The sequence below is a fragment of the Mustela erminea genome, chromosome 17 (genome assembly GCF_009829155.1).
Source record: "Mustela erminea isolate mMusErm1 chromosome 17, mMusErm1.Pri, whole genome shotgun sequence".
NCBI classification, from domain to species: Eukaryota; Metazoa; Chordata; class Mammalia; order Carnivora; family Mustelidae; genus Mustela; species Mustela erminea.
The window spans coordinates 63,659,746-63,681,717 of record NC_045630.1 but is presented as its reverse complement, the minus strand read 5'-3'; the positions used below and the strand labels follow the sequence as shown (position 1 = coordinate 63,681,717).

The 21,972-nt window shown below is 41.8% G+C and overlaps 1 protein-coding gene across 1 annotated transcript in view; it reads right to left on the bottom strand.

Moving 5' to 3' along the window:
• Positions 1-477: 477 nt before the first annotated feature.
• Positions 478-21,972, bottom strand: part of RGS5 (regulator of G protein signaling 5) — a 49,481-nt gene continuing 27,986 nt past the window's right edge. The window contains exons 3-5 of the mRNA XM_032318414.1: positions 17,010-17,071; positions 8,137-8,303; positions 478-5,567 (exon numbers count right to left, since the gene is read on the bottom strand). Coding sequence (XP_032174305.1) covers positions 5,406-5,567; positions 8,137-8,303; positions 17,010-17,071 — 391 coding nt within the window. The 3' untranslated portion in view covers positions 478-5,405. The remainder of the gene's footprint in view (positions 5,568-8,136; positions 8,304-17,009; positions 17,072-21,972) is intronic.

The following is a 21,972-nucleotide window of genomic DNA, read 5'->3' as shown; positions in this document are numbered from 1 at the left end:
CTGTGCACAAAGTTTCCCTAACCCCAGTCCCAGCCCTCGTTGGATAATTTCAGCCCATCACCTAAACTCTCTGAGCATCAAATCTAAGGTCATAGACGTGAGCTGCTTGAAAAAGCACCAGGATTTCAGCTCTTTCACCAGTGCAAGGGGAGAAAGGAATGACTATACTCACTGACTATTGCAGGATCCAAATGATACAATGTTCTTAGCTCTAACAGCCAACAGTGAGGTCAGTAATTTGCCATTCCAATCCAAGAGAAAGTAGTCAACAGAGTGTGAGAGTCTGGGGCACTTTGTATCTCCCTTCTTGAGTTCTGCTGTAGGGGGATATTGTAATTGATGCTTATTAGGATAAAGATCATCCCAAATGATCGAGGGCTCACGTGGTGTAAGGATCACAGTGAGCAAAGAAGCCTATCTTAGGGCATAGTTTCATATCAAGCACGTTCAGGAGTGAAGAAGGACTCACAGAGGTTGTTAGACAGATATATATTTAATACAATATACGTGATCATGGTTACAGATACATGTTTGGTGCTTTATTTACCAAGAAGTATGAGTCACACAGTACACAACATATTGACTACAAAATCAGAAGATAAATACAATTGTTTCTAAATGAAAAATTTACAGGATAAATGCCGACAGATGGATTTTCAACCTTTCATTTCTACTCCTGTCTCTGGTATGTGTCTCCTGAAGATGTGGGTTCCAATATTTGGAAAAAAATTTAGTTTTCCCAAATCCTGATACTATATAACATAAAAAGAACTTTTAGCAAAAAATGATCCAGATTACTTCTTTCCATTGGAAAATGTCTCAGCATTTCCCGCTGTGTTTTGTCTATGCCTTAGCTTATACATTTTCCTAGACAGGAAGTTAAATGCTTTTAATATCTCCATTATGACGTGACTGTGATTAGACTCTGCTATTTTAAAGGTTTCCTCTTGCAGGAGGAAGAGAGAAAGGGGGGTATAGGGGTGGGGTGGGGAGGGAAAATACCTCAAGTGAGAAAACAAGTAACTTGCAAGAGGCTTCTTAAACTGGATTTGAATAAGCTTGATGTGTAGCTTCTCTACTAGAAAAATAAGATAAGAGAACTATTATTAAACTGTGAGGTGAGGATAATATTTCCAAGACATTTTTTTCCCTTCACTCTCTGCTCTGAGTTTCCAAAGCTGCAAATTTCTCCTCAGTTGGAAGAGCTGATCTTTTCAGTTGTACGATGGTTCACTGATACTGAGGGAGGACTGTCCTTGGCTATCAATTGCTCTGGACTGCCACGTGCCCTATTTGGGGAAAAGTGTGTTGAACCCAAGCAACAGCTGTAAATTGTTACCTGAAGAGCCTCCTCCCAAGTGTCATGTACATGTTTATCCAATAGAATGGAGACCGGAAACCAGAGAGGTCTAATGACAAGTCAGTCAGGATATACTGAGATGCATGAGGACCTCACGTCCAGAACCTACACAGAGTTCCCTGGCTCTTGGGTTTAGACGGTTGGAAACTCAGTTCTCCACTCTCTGTTCCCCCGCTCAGGTGACCCAAGTGGGGAAAGCTGATCCTCTACGTCTATTTTTCCTTCTAATCAAGACTCTTTAGGATTTGAAAATGAATTTCCTCATCTAGCTGCACTGTGACTCAAAGAATGCCTTGTTTGCAAATCCCAGTGATGACAGCAAAATGTGGTCTGATATTCAGTCAAAGGGAGCTGTTCTTAAATGTTTCCTAATAGATGGATTAACTTCTTAGGTGTGGGCACTCTCTTCTTCACCACTATCCTTCTGTCCTCTCTTCCCTTTCTTCCCCTGAGCCTTTATCTCCCAAAGTTGCTAAGTCCCAGCAAACAGGGAGAATGCACTGCTAAATACAGATGGTCTTTTAAATAATTTTCATGATCAAACCTGTGATGGGACAGATAATTTGACAAAGCCCTGGCAGGGGATGCTTCTGAGGGCATCCATTGATTTGGTGATGGTCGAGTTTTTACTGAAACTTCCGATCAGTTACTATTCTTGGGGAGACAACTAATAACCCCATCCTGCTGAAACGGAATCTAGAGAGAGAACCCATCAACCAAGAAAATCCACAGATTTATAAATAAAAACAATTTCTTTCACCAAGTTTTTCTCATTATGCACTAAATACTGAACTCTACTGATAGTATAATTTACACAATAGAGAATGAGAGTTTGCAGGGCATGGGGAGCAAAACGTTTCCATATTTGATGTTACTGATGTGAAAGCAAAGGAACTGAAAGGCCTCAGTTCTCCATCTCAGAAGGTCTGTCTGGGAGAAGGGGTGTGTGTGTGTGTGTGTGTGTGTGTGTGAGTGTGTGTGTGTTGTTCACGTGAGCGAGCCCTGCTTTAGTAGATAAACACAGCCTCTTAATTTTTGTTAGAATCAATAGTCTACCTCTTTACTCCGGTCCATTTTGGACCCTAAACTGACGTCAACCCCAAACTGTATCAAACCCAGGCAGAAAATCTTTGGTTGTGGGCCACTCCCCGGCCTCATCTTGGGTTTCCTTCAAGAGTGAGAAGCGTGTACTCCTCTTCCCATTGACCACAGTTTGGCTCCGCTACCTCTCTACATCCCAGATCACTTACGACTGTAGTTCCATTTCCACGAGGGAGGAAAATGAGAGCACCAAGCACAGCAGGACTCTTGCATACAGTTTCTCACTTTCCCAGAAACTTACTCAAGTGGGGAGGGAAGTGGGGAGGGAGAGGGAGTGATAAAGAGATGTTACACATTTCTTTTTCTTCCTGGAAAGACCATCCCAGTTTCTCTAATTTCCCAGAACTAAAAGAATGTTATTTTCTTTGTGTTACCACGGAAACTTCCAGTAACACTGTTTCCTCCGCACCCTCCCCCTATCTTTTCCCTAAGTTTAACAGCACCTTAAAAAGATTAGAAAAAACTTTTGGGGGGCAATTTTGATATGATTGCTTTCTTGTTTTAGGTTGTCATACTTGTATTCCTTTCAATTTTATCACTTCATGTGTTAGAATAGTTTCTAATGTGTGTGTAAACTATAAATTTAAAATCATATATACCAATATATATATTACATGCCATCATTTGACTGGAAAGCATTCATGCTTTTTTTTCCCTTCACTGTCTGTCTTCGTGGTGGTGCTTTTCCTGTCCTTTGCCTCCTGAGTTCAGCCTATGAAAAGGGGAAGGCCCTTCTTACCCTACACTCATGAGTCCTACCCACTGACATAGGGTGTGTAGTCAGTTGGTGAATACAGTTGATCTGGGTCTGTGTAAGGTCAACCAGCTGGGTGAGCTCTGTAATATCTAGTACATTTTCTGGGTATTTTCAAACATTTGGCTCTTTGAAATCATGAGAATAAAAAGTTTTTGAATTTTCAATTCAATGAACATTCTGCTTAAAAATGCTTTGGCATCCAAGAACAATAATTCACCTAGATCCTTGGGTTCTTAATGTTTCTAGCTGCATAAGAAAATAAAGGGCTGGAGATTTGATGCCAATTTGGGCAGTGTAGATAGATGCTGAGCAAGGTGGTGCCAGGAAGTTCTGCTCTGAGTTGTGTGTCACTTCTACACAAATGTATGCAGGGAGGACTTCTTGATGCTCATAGTGTTGATCCGGACTAGCTGTTGACCGCTTGGTGACGAGTATCTCTGAAGTAAACAATGTTTCCAACTATGAATGGACTCTCACCACACTGGCAACTGTTGGCAGTGGACCCACTCACTCCAACCCACTCTCAGAATGTGAAATGGCAAGTGTTCAGAAGGGCACGCTATCCTCCCAAAGAGCAAACACAGAGAAGAGCCAGCCAACACAACCAGAGTTCGCCTGGAGACTACAGTAACATGGTTGCTTCGCTTTCAGTATTCTTAGGAAACAATTGAATAAATGGGCCATAAACTTGGAAAATCACGAGTGTGTGGAGAAGAAAAGAATGTGAAAGGAGGAAATACAAGACTGAACAATGTGATCTTCTCCTTCAAAATTTTAGAACTTTATTCAACCTTTCACGGCTACTTTCTTTCAAAAGTAACTCAACATCCTCATCTTGGTTAGCCTCGTACATGGTTAGCTTGATTCTCTTTATTACTAAATTACGTAAATCACTGCTTAATCAAATCTACTAAAGATAATGAAAAAGATCTAGCAAGCCTTAACAATAATGAAAGACATAATTAAAAGGTAAAAACTACTAAAAAATACCATGGCTTATCAGTCAGCTGCGTGCAAGGTACATTGGGGCATAACTGTGCACTTTCAGGATAAATACGATCTGCTAATGGAGGGAACAGAGTAGGGAGGCAAGATGGGATGCTAAAAAAAAGTTACATCATTTCACAAAATGCAGGGTTCTTTGAAACTCTGTCTTACTTAGAAAGCCTTCATATGTAGTCAAATTATAAAGATAATTTGGTATTTTGAGGAAAATCATCATTTTCTAAATAAACAGATGGCATCATAGGGTAATTAACCATTTTAGGCTTGACAGAATTTTTCCATCTTAGTGTATAGATAGCTCTCCTGATATTGAGGTAAGGGACATCGTGCTGGACAGCATCTGTTTTATTTGACATGATTGGACTTGAAAATTTTGGAATTTTATACTCACATGGATTTAAAATAATTTGAAAATCGAAACATTGCTCCTAAATACTGAAGGCATATATATACATTTATTAAATACTCTGTTGTCAGGTCATTGATTTAATAAAGAATATGGTAACCGGGCGGTGGGGAGTATAAGAGAGATATAAGGAAAGAATCAATATGGATTGTGTTCAGATTGATTTTTGAAATATTCGTGGTTATATCTCTTGTTAGTGACCTCCAGCCAACACAAAGACCCTCTAAAGGGAAAATTGATATTTTACATAATGTATTTGCTTAAAAAAATCAAATAATGGCTGCTTCATAAAATTCGTTTCACCTTTTACTAATGGAAATCAGAAATACAGGAGTGGTTGCCCCGGGTCAGAATTAAAACAACAAATGAGATCAATTGAAATTGGTCTTTCTACATCCACATTCTTTTCAGACCGGTTTAGATGGAGAATTCGTTACCCAAAACAAATGGACCTACATTCAATGATATCATATTCTTGTCTTATATTTGCATGCCTTTAGCAGAATGTTTCTGCAATTCTGATGAGCTTTGACAAGAACACACTGAGTAGAACTTAATTAAGAACGAGACAGGAAGAAGACCCCAAGACAGGAAGGCATTCCAAGGACAGATAAACATCAAAGTGCACAGAAAGAGTAAGCGGCGCTCCCTGGGGTTTTCCCTGTTTGGGTATCTTTGAATGAAGCTGCTGTGGGAAGATGCGCAGGCTGCTGGGAAACGCAGGGCATTAAGGGGGAAGTAACTCACAGGGTGATTCTCACAGCCCGACTGAATTACTACTTGATCAATTCCTGGTAAAACTCAGAGCGCACAAAGCGAGGCAGTGAATCCTTTTCCATCAGGGCATAGATTCTCTTCTGGGCCACATCAAAGCTGCTCAGGGAAGGTTCCACCAGGTTCTTCATGGTGATGTCCTTTGTGAAGTGGTCAATATTTACCTGTGGGCCAGGAAACAGGGTCACGAGTCCGCTCAGGTTGCAGGATTTGATGACAAGTGGGGAGGGAAGTGGAATTGGTCACCAGTAAAACACAGGAGGGGCAGAGGATCCTAAAAAGTGAGCAACGTCATTTCTGTTTTAGAGGCAATGGGGTAAGGCAAGTGACGCTCCCCTACATGCAGGAATCAGATGGAGACACAAGCAGTGTTAGACACCGCCGGGGGTCAGACCCTCCACCGGCAGCTAGTATGTGCACACCGCATCGAATCCTCATGAGAACCCTACAAATGGAAATATATATATATATATATATATATATATATATATACATATATACATATACACACACACACACACATACATACACACACACACACACACACGGCATCAGTGACTTTCTCAAGGTCACCAAGCTAAGACGTGTAAATTGCATCCAAGACTCAGAATTCAAATCCAGGTGTCCTAATGCCTCATCCCTCAACCTTCCTTGCTTTCCACCAGGTTTCACGCCTGGCGGAGAGAGCTAAGAGGAGAAAGGAACCTGGCCAGGACCCAGGACCTTGTGCATGGCTCTGGAGGAGCAAGGACTGGTCTCTCCTGAAACAAACCAGGCAACGATGCTTTTGACAGAATAGCAGCAAGAATAGCAGCTAATGTTTATTGAGTGCTTCATCTGTGCAGGCTCCTTGCTGGGAACGTTATTTTAACAGGCTCTGTGCCCGTGAACCCATTTAACCTCACAGCTCGGAGGCGGATACTGACATTTCCATCTTACAAGTGAGGAGCAGAATGTTAAGCTATTTTCTCAAGGTCGGCAGTGGTAGAGAGAGGACTCAAAAGCTTAGCAATGTGGCTTTTAACCAGTAGACTGCAGGGTTGGAAGGCATTGTGGCTTCTATGTCCTGAGTGCGGTGTCAACATATCACACAAGTCCCGGGGACACCATTCATATTAAGGTCCCTGTGAATGGTCCCCTGGATTTGTGCAGTGTACAGCCTGCATGGGTGTGCCTGAGTGTGATTTGAGAGAAATCACTCTTTATCATTTCATGTACTTTAAGAACCCTTAAGCTATCTGGCTATAGAAGAGAAAGACACAGAATCCAAGCCAGCCTGTGGTTCTGAATTGGAACACTGGTGAACATTCTGAGTCTCTCCTGGGCTGCTAGAGGTCCTTGATGCTGAGAAAAACCATCTGGACTCAGAGGATGTTGGTGAGGCAGAGTCAGAGACAGAAGCCTGATAGGGGAGTTCCAGGCCAGAATGGGCTGGACGGGGGGCATGAACTGTGCTCCAAGGTCTAGGATGGAGGAGTTGAGAGTGTGGTGAGATTTTCCATGGTGAGAGGGGCTAGAGTGCTATCTGCAGGGACGGGGCAAGATGATACAGAGCAGCCTCAGAGCTGACATCTGAGGCCTGCCTCTGCACGTGAAGACTCCAAGCCCCATGGGGTCAAGTTCCATGCCCACTAATACTCCAGAAGGACAGGCTGTGATGTGCACCACTCTGTTCCCACTCCATTATTCTTCCTGCCACACTAAAGCAATGCTTCTTCCTTCTCTTACACTGAGTATAGTCTAAGCTAGGTAGGTAATACTACTCAGAATGATTGAGTATCAGAGAAGTATAAAGCTCTTTCCCAATCTTAATGTTTAAAAGAAGGGATGTCTTGGGGGACTTGGGTGGCTCAGTTTGTTCATCAACCAACTCTTGGTTTTGGCTCAGGTCGTGATGTCAGGGTCATGAGATGGAGCCCAAGGTCAGGCTCCACACCCAGTAGGGAGTCTGCTTAAGGTCCTCTCTCCCTCTCCCTCTGCCTCTCTCTCTCTCTCTCTGTATGTCTCTCAAATAAATAAATAAGTCTTAAAAAAAAAAAAAAAAAAGAAGGGATGTGTTTAAAACTCCCAACACATTGTATCCGGCTCTTAATAACTGCTATTTATCTGTTACTTTTCTACTCAGAGGTTTCCTCTAATGAATCATTCCAATAAACATGCCTCTGTTCACTGAGCTAGGAACGTATTCTTGCCTTACTTTTAGATATGATCAAATGACAACTTGCAATGTACAAATCATCTGCATATTGAACTATGTGTGGCCGTTTCTCTTCAAAATCTTAGTTCTGGTTCTTGCCACTGTGTTTCTCCACCAGTTCCTGCTGTGAAAAGCCTCAGAGACAGGAAATCGAGGTTGCTACTTGCCTGTGCGAGTGCGTTACATGGGTCCATCTGTGACTCATCAACATGAACTGGTAAATTTTTCAGTCAAAATACAAGACTTGGAGAATTTTTAAAGTTATGACAGCTCCGTTTTAAACATGCTCTAGGTACACAAACATGCACGTATGTGAGCTGTTTCCAGCGAAGGAGACTGAGGATGGGAGGACTTTAATTAGGGACCCGTCTGAAGTCACACATGGAGGGAGGCCTGGGATCGGGGTGTCCACGTCCACTCACCTCACAGCTATTTGCCGACTGCTCACGACGTGCCAGGAGCATCGTTTCCATCCTCTCTGCTGCCCAGCTCGGAGAACAGTGGGCACACTCACCCACCTACCCATCAAGACCTACCTCTTTAGGAGCCTCAGTTTGGATGAATTCTTCATAAATTTTCTTTGCCTTCTCAGCCATCTTGGCAGGGGACTTGATCTTCTTGTAGTCCTCACAGGCAAGCCAGAACTCAAGGTTCTCCTCACTGAATTCAGACTTCAGGAAACTTTTGAAGCTGGCAAGTCCATCTAGCAAGGGGAAAGGTTGGTTGGATGGATAAATGCATACATACTACATATATAATACATGTATTGTAGATTTATCTAAAACATATTATACATTTATTACACATGTGCTGCTTGTTTATGAACACTGTATGCTGCTGTAGAGACTTGGCTCATTTATTACGTATTTCCATCACTTACATAAGAACAAGTGTTAGCTCATTTAGTCCCATAAACGTAAAAGACAGGTGCTATTAATGTCCTATTTCACAAATGAGATAAGAGAAGTCAAGTGACTTGCTCGTAGTTAACCAGCTGGTAAGTGGCAGTGCCGGGATTCAAATCCAGGCAGTCTGTATCTGGTGATGAAGGCTTACCCGTGCACAGCATCAAGGCATACTATGAACGTCAATACCACCCAGATACTTATCAATTAGCACAAAGAAAAAAATGCATTTGAAACTTGGTCTGGCAGCATAACACCGATGTTGATTATCACACGCAAATGACTTATAATCTTTTTTTTTTTTTTTCTACAGATGATATTTGAGCAGATATGTTCCGGGCACTATGATAAGTCAGCATGGTAAGTCAAGTTATCATGGTTCCCCCCCCCAATGAAGCTTATGGATGTTGGGAAAATAGAAAGAAAATGAAGAAACACATAAAACATTGACACGACTAAGCAAAAGCCATATTAAAGAGAGTCACAGAGTGACAGAAGGCTCTTAAGATCGTTTTGATTTTAGGGAAGGCCCCATGAAAGGGCTATTTAGTTTGAGATGTGAGGATGTGTGGGAAAAGACCCAGTGAAGTTGCCATGAGACAAACAGTTCACTCTGCCCACCGATCATAGGTCAGTATTTAAAACATACTAAGTTTAATATAATTACAATTACTGTGATTGTGTTTTCAGTGTGCGGTGGTTCATGCAGACTTCAGCTTACTTTAAAATGTTTACATACATGTGATACATACATACATAAACAAGTATGTATATTAGGGGTTCTTGGGTCCGATCTTTGCATTACTTTTTCTTTCTTAACCTCCACAGTGAGAGATGAGTAGAAGGCAAGGGTAAAGGTCTAGGAAGGCACTGGAGAGGAATGAAGGAAAGATCACTCCGTAGGTTCAATATTTTCCTTGTTTTTAAATCTAGGTATATATATATATATATACATATATATATATATATGATTTTATTTATTTATTTGACAGAGAGGGAACACAAGCAGGCTGAGTGGGAAAGGGAGAAGCAGGCTTCCTGCTGAACAGGGAGTCCCATGCTGGACTCAATTCCAGGACACCAGGATCATGACCTGAACAGAAGAAAGACACTTAATGACTGAGCCACCCAGGAGCTCCTACGTATATATATTTTTTAAACCCAAAGTCCAACAAATGCCTAGCTGTAGAGACAACCCATGTCCGTATCTAGGAAAACTAGATTTCTGAAGGGGGAGGAGAAGAACTCTAGCTTTGCAAAGAATGTCACAACCACTGGCCAGCTCTCCGGATCACTTTGTCTCCTGGGGCAGAAGCAGGACGACCGTCCTCCGTAAGGACATATCAGGGTCCAGTGTCGCTCTAACTCACTCCCCATCAGGAGAGACTTACTCGCCATTCATTCTCTTTGGGGAACACGTGCATGAACTGAATTCATTTCCTTTGGTCTCATTTCGGTCAACCGACCTCTCCCTTGACCACCTCTCCGTACTGCTTCTGACAGACTCAGCTTCCACTCATTCATCTTCACTGGATGCATGGATTTCATCTGGCCTGCATACAGCATGTGTAATGATTAAACCAGCATTTCTGGCTGTCTTCTTCTTCTTCTTCTTCTTCTTTTTGTTTTTTTTCCAATTTACCTCAGTATAGGTTTAGTCTGCATGCCCCTCATAGTCCCCTGCAACCACATTAAATTCTAAGAAACAGGATGGTAGGTGGTAATTGACTTGGATTAGAGTTGTCAGCAATTTTTGGCTCAACAAAATACTTGCATTTTAATGCCCTCTTTTTGTACTTCATCTAAAACAAAAAACAAAAAACAAAAACACAAAAAACAACAAAAAAGAACCCCAACTTTTTTTTTTTTTTTTCAATTGATCAACATCTAAAAATACATCTCGGGGCAATGATATATATGATAAACAATTTTCTCTTAGAAACCTACCTAGCAGAATTACTACAAAACTGTTCGATTACGTGTGCCTGGATAAAATCAGGTGTGTTTTCCCTCTCTCCCTGCATATATATATATATATACACATATATATATATATATATATACACATATATATATATTTTTTTTTTAAACTAAGGAATTTACTGTATTTTTAGCAGCGTTTGTTATAATTTAGTGACACGGGAGTAAACATATATGCTGAAAGAAGGCCTAGATCTCTGTCATGGTTAAAGTTTTCATTGTTTCTTAAACAAAAGGTGGTGGATAGTCTCTGTTGAAATGGAAAGATTCCCAGGCACTTTTTGCTGCCTGGAAATGACAGCAGGAATGAAGTCTTATGAGCACCCACGCAAGACCACTGAGGAAACTATAACTTCGCAGAATAAGTCTGTGGCCAATTTATTCTCATCTGGCCCATGGCCCTACAACCCATCAGGCATTCTGAATCACCCATTCCACAGCTAAAGGTATAGATAAAATCCCAGTCCTCCCAAGCATTGTTATTTATGACCTGAGAACACATGCCAGGACTCCAGAACAATGTTAACATTTACCAGGCATCTGGGATGGGGGCAGCTTGGAAAATAACTTTCCAGTGAAGTAAGTCCATTTCCTAGGTATTGGTTCTATCACTCATTGAATTCCGCAGTATTATTTCAAGGCTTTTTATCAATGCACTCTCTCTGAACGGAGACTCATAAAATGGCTTTCTGCTCTATTGGTTTAGGAGATCCTTAAAGCTATTCTTTCTCTCAACTGGCTCTTGAGAGTTCTCTGAATGGCCCCTTAATAGGACCCACAAATCACTCTCCAGATACCTTCTCCTCCTTAGCCTCTGAGTTTCTATTGGCCCATTCCCCAATACTCTCTGTTCAATTCCCATAACCTCTGAGGAAGTGCTCTTGGGTCAGAGCCAAACTGACCCTAGGAGGAATGTCTCTATTCTGCAAAGAACACACACATCTTCTCTGGGCCACACCACTGCCAGTCCACCTCACACCCCAGTCAATCCCCCAGCATGCATTCCTGCAAAACCCCACACTGCTCCTTGGCGAGCCTGCACACAGCCTCGGGATACTTGTCAACACACCTCTCCAGGTATCTATTGCTGAGGCAGCAGAGGAAGTCCACCTGACCTCGGGTCTTGTGGGAGTAATCTGGGTTGTGACCCACATTACAGTCCGAGAGCCGCCCCTCATGAATGGTGTCCCTTTGGACATCCAAGCAAAATAGTGCAGCAGCCCTATGCAAGAACAGCATGAAGCCAGCTATATTTTCCTATGAAAATAAAATAAAAGGAGTGTTAGACAAAGCCAAGTTGGTTTGGTATAATAAAAATACTGAAAACGAGATTAGAATAAATCTCGTCTCCTAAAGGAAAGATGGTGAAATTTAATGTGTGGCTAGCTGATAGGTTCCATTGCATAGCTTATTGGTTCAGAGCATGGGGTCTGGAGTCAAGGCTGCCTGGGGTGGATCTTGGCACATCACATAACCACGGTAATTTGGGCAAGTGTCCTGCCCTTTCTGAGCCTCCGCTGCCTCTTCTGTTGAACAGGTATAATCATGGAACCCACCTGAGAAGGTTGTAAGGATTTGGTAGTTCATGTAAAGCTCTTTAATGGTGTTGAACATGTAGCATGATAGCTGGCTCAGTAAGGACTGGATTTTATCATTGTTATTCATGCCTAATTTAAAATTCATCTTTATCACCATCTAAAACCCAACTCAAATGTTACCTCATATGGGAGGATACTACCCTCCTACTTGCTCTTGAAGATTTTTTATTATGATGAGGGAAAAGCTCGCTTTGTTCTTTTGTTGGGACTGTCGCTTACATGCTAGTCTTCTCCAAGAGGCTGTCAATTCTTTAAGTTCAAGGTTTGAGTTTCATTTACTTTTGCTTCTCTTTCATATTCCACTTCCTAGTCTAAACCTGTCCTAATTTTTTTTTTTTTTTGAGAGAGAGAGAGAGAGAGTGTGTGAATGGGTTGAGGAGGGCCACGAGACGGGGAGAGGGAGCAAGAGAGACAGAATCTCCAATGGGCTCCACACTCAGCATGGAGCCCAACATGGGGTTCATGACCCTGAGATCATGACCTGAACTGAAATCAAAAGTCGGATGCTTAACCAGCCAAACCACCTGGCACCCTTGTGCTTAACATTGAATAGATTTGTGCTGAACTGAATAAAGACCATTAAGGGAAGCATTTGTTTCCAAATCACAGAACTGAAGAACACAAACTTAGAAGAAAAGTAATTTTTCTGCTAACACTCTAATGTTTTGTTTCCTAAGCAAGTTACCTAACCTCAGTTTGCTTTTCTGAAAAATAGAAATTGTTATTGTACCTAAGTCCTAAAATTATTACACTCATTAAATAAACCAATATAGGGGCACCTGGGTGGGTTAAGCCTCTGCCTTCAGCTCAGGTCATGATCTCAGGATCCTGGGATTGAGCCCCACATTGGGCTCTCTGCTCGGCAGAAAGCCTACTTCCCCCTCTCTCTCTACCTGCCTCTCTGCATATTTGTGATCTATGTCTGTCAAATAAATAAGTAAAATATTTTAAAAAATGAATAAATAATATATGCAAGTGCTTTGGACAGTGCCTGGTACACGGTGAATAATACAAGGAAGCTCGTGCTTATATTATTATTATTATTATTATTATTATTATTATTATTATTATTGCTTTAAAGAAATTTGCCACTGACAGTAAGCCAAGGGCATAGATGAGCCAGAAAAGGGAAGGGAGAATATTGGAAACCAAGGGGAGAGAAGCAAGAGGTGAATGTGAAGATAGGAGAAGGGGGAAGGGTGTGGAAAGAAGGCTAGATACAGGCAATTCCATTCCCCATGGAGGAGTTCATATCTCAAGGGTATCTCAGGAAATATGCTGACCTTTTGGAGCTCCTGGGAAAAAAAGAATTCACATAAAATCTTTCTTCTATTAGATTGTGTTTCATTCCTCCTCTGCTCTTAAAGATAGTCACATGGAGAAATTTAATGTCACCGTCTTATTTAAGCTCCCATGTGCAATCTGTTTTTGTGTTTAATGAACAACACACTGGTTATTTGTCCCATGGACCTAATGAAAACAGATGGCGTCAACTACAGAACTGAATACAAAACGTGTAAGAAACTGACATACTTTCAAAACAGAGTCAAATACACTGGAGGATTAAAAATGATTTTTTAAATGAGGAAAAGTAAGAGAAATCTTGTTAGTTGGAGAAGAAAAGATTGAGTAGCACCTTAACTGTCTTATTTTGAAGAGGTTAGGTACCAATTGATTTCATTTCCACTCAAGAAAAATGTGGATTTAAGGAATACTTGGGAACTATATCAATTGTGAGTGAATATCCTACATTAGTGGAACAGAATGCCAAATGTTCTTTATAAACAATGGAGGTGCCATGTTTAAATGGTTTCATTTATCCAATCAAACATCTGAGAAGAGACTGACATTTCAAATGCATGGATTTCTCAAATGTGTATTTCTTTGCTACGTATTTTGCATCAATCACAGCTAATGTTAGAGATTTCTCACTATAGACTATTAGTTTTAGTAGAGTCAAACAAAAACATCTCATGAGAACCGAGTTGCTTAAATGTGGCTTAAATAATATTCACAAGGCATGACAGCTGGTTTTTGGAAGAATAGGTCAAATGTTGCTTCTGAAGGTTGATGGTGCCAGGGTGGAATTATTTGAGTGTGACAATCATTCCATTAGTCCTTCTGTAGGGACAGGTAGACAGTGAGAAGCAGGGATCAAAGACAATGTGTCAATAGGGAGACACAGAGCAAGAAGGGGAGTCAGAGAGAGAAGCAGGGGCAGAAGGGGAAATGGAAAAATAAGAAGGAAGAGAGAGACAGAGAGATAGTAAGAGCAGAGGACTATACTTGGAGAGGGAGAGGTTGTCTTTTTACTAATGGTGTCCCCTTTCCGAGGACGTGCCTCTCCTGTGTTTCCATGAGATCTCTCTATTCATATCAGAAACTCTCTTTTTCACTTGAGCTAGTTTGAATATACAGATATCCTTTCAAAGGAAGGATTTTTGACCTGAATGACTATCAAATGCTTTTCCACTTATCACTTGGGGAAATCAATTGCCCAAGTCTTAAAAATGTTAATTACTTAGGAGGATAATTATGTGGAACTTAAAATTATATGGGATTATTTGGACTTTCTCTCTCTCTCCATCTCTGAAACAAACAAATAAATCTTTAAAGAAAAGATTATATGGACATTGTATTAAAGATTATATGGACATTATATAGACACACACACATACAGAGATCCATACTGTATAACACACATATATATGCATATATAACTTTTAAATATATATGATTAAGTGAAATGTGAATATTATATGTAGATAGTTACACAAGAACACACATGTGAATACATATTTTCCACACTGAGAAGTAGAACACATTACTGTGAGAATCTCATGGCTCAAGGTCACACCATGGTCATTGTCTATGTGCAACCTGAAAGACTTCAGTCCCTCAACAAATGCTAAGGTGTTAACACTAACTGTCTCTGACTTAACTTCAACCCCCGTCTTTCTTCTATCAATAGCTCCCTGTTTCCTACAAGCCTGAAATATATAAACGTGTGGCCTGAAGGATTAGTGTGACCTGAAAAGGATTGTATATATGCACACAAATATATATCCTTCTCCTTAGTGGTTTTGCAAACATGAGAATAGTTCTATTACTTCTCAGGGTTTCTTGACTACAGCAAGAAATAGCTGCACCCAGGATACTTGGGATTCATAATGTATCAATATATCATCTGTGAGATTGCAATTGGCCCCAAAACCATTAAGTAAGACAAGAAATAAGTAAACTGATAGACATATATATTTTTCTCTTGGTGGATCACATGGGATTTCTGGATCTGGGAAGCAAATTGAATTCATTCATCCACACATTAAGCCAATAAACATTTACTGAACACTTTACATATGTTGGGGCAGGGTATTACGTTTAACACAAGCAATAAAAAGAGAATCATAAGTGGATAAAATTAAGAAAGTTACAAAGTTGAGGTTTGGCTGTTCTGCCTCCAAAGATAATGATTCTGTCTCAGGTAAACAGAAGCTTCCCTACCAAAACCAAGACATTTAAAAAAAAAATCATATATAATTCTGCTCTGGGCCTATTGATCATGATGCTCCTGTGAAAAATATTTTTAAAATCTATATTTTTGCAAAGCATATAACAAAGTTTCATATGCCATTCTTGGGGTAAAGATGTAGAAATATGGGTTCTTAAAATTAACTATTCAACAAATTACTCTCCCCATATTGTGTACTTCTTATTGGGAGATTATTCAGATCAAAAGATTGAGTCCTGGGGGTGCCTGGGTGGCTCAGGGGGTTAGGCATCTGTAATTGGCTCAGGTCAGGATCTAAGGGTCCTGGGATCAAGTCCCGTGTAGGACTCCTTGCTCAGCGGAGAGCCCAAGTCTCCCTCTCCCTCTCCTTCTGTCCCTCCTCCATTTCTGCTTGTACTCCCTCTCTCTCTCTCTCTCTCTCTTAAATAAATAAATAAAAACTTAAAAAAAAAAAGAAGATTGAGTCCTGGCTGTCACTGAGTTTATAATTTATCATAGGAGGAAGATGCCTATGAAAAAGCACACCATAGCATGTATTAAGCAGGAGAAAAGTTGTGCAGGCAGAAGCTCTGGAAGCTCAGAGGGAGATCAGTCTGGATAAGACTAGGCATTTTGTGTTTGGATTTGCTTTTATAGGGGAGGAAGAATTTCTACAGCTAGAGATATGAATACAAAGTATTCCAACCAAAGGGACTGCATGCAGAAATTCCCGAGGGAGAACACTTCAGTGTGACTGCAGACCAGCCATCTAAGTATTATGGAGCAGCTTAAACATTGGAAACTTGAAAATGAATCTGTCGGCCTTGGGAATGGGTAAGAATTTGCATTAGGGGAAAGACAAGTAGTGCTCAGGTGTATTGGTATTAGCTTGGAAATGGGTTCTTAATAGCACTTTAGTCATGTCTTGAATAAACATCCAACCAGCAAGCACCAGAAGAGGAAACAAGGTCTGGGGAGAGAATAACCCACGTTGGGCCAGAAAAACAGTTAATAGCAGCTTTCATTGAGACATACTATCCAACCTGTGCTTCCTAATCCAGTGGTCTGCACACTACTCTAGCCAATCCTTGTCAAGTCATTATGACACTAAGCTGGAAAAGGCAGTATCTCTCTTTTCCTGATGAAAACATTAAGAAGCACATGTGCCAAGCCACGTGGGTAAGCAGGACGATGGGAAAACAACATGCAATCCCGAGTCCTCAGGACATTTTATTTTCACATTCTCTTCCAATGCAGTAGATCTTCCTCTTCTTATGAGCTAGATAACCACACTCCCTTGGCATCCTTACCTTGTGAGACCACTTTGAAAAATGGAAGAAATGTCAGAATTGGAGAAGAAGGACACAGACAGTACAAAGGCAACATTTTGCCTCTGTCCCTGCCCTGAGCTTTTATAAAAGACATTTCCAACTCACAGTTGTTCTGCAGGAGCTTGTCCAGGCAGTCACGCCACTGCAGGGCCTCATCCAAGGTAGGTCTAAATCAAGAATTAGGGGAAAGAAAAAGGCAACAGCCATGAGAAGAAGGAATTAACCATTCATTGACGATGTCTTAGACCTGCTTTACTCAGAAATGATACACCCAATGACCCATCTTCAGGACAAGGGAGTTTGTTATTTTCTTTCTAATAAATCAAGTTTGGTGGGCTGAGTTTGCTTTCACACATGGATATTGTGTATTTTCTTCCTTGCTTCCTTCCTTCCTTCCTTCCTTGTTTGAGACTTTTATTTGTTTGGGAGAGAGAGCAAGAGAGTGAGAGCATGAGTGGAGGGGAAAGGCAAAGGAAGTGGGAGAAGCAGGCTTCTAACTGAGCAGGGACGCCTATCCCAAGGTTCCTGGGATTGTGACCTGAGCCAAAGGCAGACACTTAACCACCCCGGCAACCTAAGAGGTGTATTTTCATCTCCTTTTGCACAATCTGTTTAGGTCTCTCTCTTTTTAGAAGCAAAGTCTATTTGTCATGAAGCTGTGTCTTGGCATTCTTGTATATTCCATGACAGTATTCCCAATTGTGACCTTTTTTCCCAAATGTAACGGAATGAAATCCAGTGGCCCCATTATAGGGATTGAACTCACATTCTGTGCCTCACCAGTGCTCCCCTTTAGCTGCCCAATTTAATCAGCAAAGGGCATGTGATTCCACATCTGTATCCCATTGCCATTGTTACAGCTGGTGGAAGATGAAATGTGGGGATGCTGCCTCATGGTGGAAAAGTGATCACCGTATGTCTACATTTTTAAAAATCAGGATGCATTTTTCCTGCCCAGTTAGGATAGGAGAATAATTCTTAAAATATTTTCTCTGAGAAGAAAATTGGTTATACATCATGAATGAGAATGTTGTACATAAATGCTTTAGATGCTGACTCAAAAGGAGAAGGTGATAGCCAACACATAATTCCCCTTAGGCTGTTTTTATTTTAACATTTATCTATGCAGAAACCCCGCAGTTATCTCGTTAAAACCACCAGCTCTTCTCTCACAGCAGGACTGTGTCAAGGCAGACTGCTGTTGTCTGGGAAAAATGGCTGACTCTGCCCTCCTGGGGCTCCCCTCCTCCAACTCCTGCATTGTCATGTGAGTTCTTCCTTGCCAAATCAAAAGAGACTAACAAGGCAGGCATTAGAATATTAGGGCCCAGCGAGTGAGTGGCTCAATCATTAAGCATCTGACTTTGGCTCAGGTCATGATCCCAGGGTCCTGGGATCAAGCCCTGCATTGGGCTCTCTGCTCAGCAGGAAGCCTGCTTCTCCCTCTCCCACTTCCCCTGCTTGTGTTTCCTCTCGCTGTGTCTCTCTCTGTCAAATAATAAATTTTTAAAAAATGGAATATTAAGGCCAATGAAGGTGTTCTTCCTAGGTTGGAACTTCCTTAGCACTTCGTTTTTTGTTTTTGTTTTTGTTTTTGTTTTAATCTACTCTTCAGACAGCACAGGAACATTCCTGCTTGTCTTAAAAAAAAAAAAAAAATCTTGGGGTTTTAAGCATTCAGATTAGCAGCTGAGGTTGACGAGACAGTTGCTAGTTCTACTTTTTATTGTGCTGTCCTGGCTTAAATATTGCATCACTTTATTTATGTAAGGAGTCCAAGATGGCAGTAGCTTTTTTTGGCTAAAGTGCTGTGAATATAGCCTTCACTTCTGTGTTCTTCATTGCAGAATATGTACAGATTTGGAGTCTTAATTATTTGACTTTCCATAAAGCTTTACGTTTTTACTATTTGAAGATTAAACACGGTGGAAAAAAAAAAAAAAACTCACATGGTTTCCGTTTTCCTGGCTAGAAACACAGGTGTCATCGATTAAGAGCACCACACCAATTCTTCGGAAATTTATTTTTAATAAGTGAACGACCCTCCCTCCCCACCCCATTTTCTTCTGGTTAGTACAAAGGAGCACAGGAAAGAGAAATGACATGAGGAAAGGATTGCAAGAATTCTTCTGTCTCATTTTATTTCTAACCAGAAAAGGACTTGTTTTCTAGAGGTCATACCTCCTTTTGGTTCGTCTTCATAACTCTTCCTATGTGTATATTATTTCATACCTACATTCTTAGCATTAGAGCTCACACATCTTAACTTCTTCACTACAGGGGGTTCAACGCTCTGCTAGACATGCGCCACGGTTCTATTGATTGTTGACAGAAATAGCAGGACAGTAAATAGTTGGACAAAAGAAGCAGAGAAAGGAGGAAGGCCGGGCTCATTCTCTGAATCGTTTTCTGATTTTATAAATATTCTCATAAAATGAGATCACCTTCCTTCCCCCTCTTTTCCTCTGGTTAATACAGAGGAGCACAGGAAGAAGAAATGACATAAGCAGGTGCACCCCACTAAAGCGTGCTACCAGACCCAATTTGTCCCAAACAGTCTTGTTAGAACCAGACTAATGATCAATAGCAGCAGTACATCACAGCCGAGATTAAATTCCTGAAAAGGACATGTGCTGAGCCCGCCTGGGGGTTAAATTAGTCCAAATTGATTCAAGGACACAGTGGAGCAGGACGCGTGCCCCACTGCATAAAGCCCAGTGTTCTGATCACCAGCCTAGGAGGGAGCAGAGGTTCATCCTGTCCTGATTCTCAGAATTTGCCAGCCCTCATTAAGTCTGACTTCTTTGGAAACAAGATAGATGCAGATCTAAATGGCCAATAAGTGCCCTGGTTTGCAAGGTCATTGGTGACCACAGAGAGTGGGCACGGAGTCTGTGTGTGGGGGGGGAGGCGGAGGAAGCCAGTTCGCATGAAAGGCAAAATAAACATTTATAGAGATGATTAACTGTGTGTTTTATAGTGCCCAGTGTAAATGCCAACTGGTCCAGGAAGTGGCCACCTCGATGGAAGTTTTCTCTCTCTTTACTATACTCTTACCTGTGCGCTTTTGAATCTCTTACGTGGCCACAACGTACTCACTGCCTCAAGGTAGAGTTTGTCGGTCATGGAGAATGTCGCCTGTTCCACCTGGCCCACGGCTCACCTGCAGCACTAATCATGCACTAAGCATGCGTGGAATGCAAACATTCACGACGGTTCCATGGGCCCATAGTTAGTCTGGTTGATGAAAGCCATAAATGACCCGAAAATGGCAGCCCCGCAACCCATTACTCCAACTGCGGGCAACTCTTGACGCTTCCTAAGCTGTAACCATGGGGAAGTTTTTAACCTCTTGCAACACCACTGGTTTCCTTTCCTTGTTCTATTTTAAATCTACACGGCCCCTGGCACCCATTTAAACACTTCTGGTAATGTTCTCACGTGCTCTTCTTCCTGACAAGGGAAATGAAATCCCAGTTATTTATCGGCCCTTAATGCCTGCTCTGCTCTCCCTTCCTTCCCCACAGGGCAATACGGTCATGACTCTGCTCAAGTCCATTCATGGAAATTTGTTAAGCCCGTGCCCCACGGCCAACAGTGACCTGGCGCTGAGGACGGGGATGCAGATGAAAAACACCTGCTTCTTTTTGTGGTCTCTGTGGCCAGACATTGTACATCCAGCTGTATTCCTGGCAGTGATGCTCAGACAGCAGTCCACCCAGTGAGAGCAAGGGTGCGGGAACAATTGGGAACTCTTCTCCTCTACAAGGCGGGGGTCCTGCTAATATGTGGAGGTCATCCTAGAGTTATAAAGTGGTAAAACGCCACCAACAAAATGTGGTTAAAAATTAGTGGCGGGGCACCTGGGTGGCTCAATCAGTTAAGCATCTGCCTTTGGCTCAGGTCATGATCCCAGGGTCCTGGGATCGAGCCCTGCATCTGGCTCCCTGCTTGGCGGGAAGTCTGCTTCTCTCCCTCCGACTCCCCCTGCTTGTGTTCTCTCTCTGTGTGTGTCTCTGTCAAATAAATAAATTAAATTAAAAAAAAAAATAGCGGCAGGGGCGCCTGGGTGGCTCAGTTGGTTAGATACCTGCCTTTGACTCAGATCATGATTCCAGGGTCCTGGGATTGAGCCCCCCGTCAGGCTCCCTGCTCAGTGGGAAGCCTGCTTCTCCCTCTCCTGCTCCCCCTGCTTGTGCTTTTCTCTCTCTCTCTCTCTCTCTCTCAAATAAGTAAAATCTTTAAAAAGAAAAAAAAAAATAGTGGCATAGGCCAGAGGGAAAAGGAACATCTAGAATATAAAATAAACCATAGGAATATCTGTATCAGCTCCTGGGCATTTCCCAATTGGTTCTATGACAAGCCATGATAACAGTTATTGCAAACTAAGTTTATGTGGTGTACTGATTTGTTTATTACTCATGATGAGGACCTAGAGCATAGCCTTAGGGAATGCTTACATACAGAGAGGGTGGACAAAAGTGGGAGTCCTTAGAGAGAGAGAAGGCGGGGTTAGACGTGAAGGAAGAGAGTTTTCAGGAGGCCAACCGTTGAGCAAACTCTGGCAAAGGGGAAAAGGCACACCTGTAGAGAGGGTTCCTTTGGGTGATAAGTTTTAAACCAGATAAGCAAGAGTGAATAGAAGATCCTGGAAGCAGTGGCTTTTGTGAAAGGAGATTCAAAACCAAGCAAGAGTGGCTGAGAGTAGAGTCAAGAATAGAGTCAAGCGGACGTTGAGGAAGCAGGGCTCGTCTCCAAACTCGTCTTGTTGGTCGCACCTGGACCACTTCCTGGAGCACGTCCTACTGCTCCAGACTGAGACAGAGATCATGTAACACCTGCTAGCTGAGCAGACCATCCTGCATTAGATAGTTAGAAGTCTGCCAGGGTCAGTCACAAGTCCTCCAAAGCAAGTTACATAACCTTGTGGTTTGCCTTTATAAGCCTGCACTTCATGCTGGCTCTTGGGAACACATCTTCGATTGCAGTCGACTTTGTGTCTCCTAGATTGCCATCTCTAAGACCCCAAATAGATGCTTTGGTTGTATTACAGCTTCTTCTGGATGGA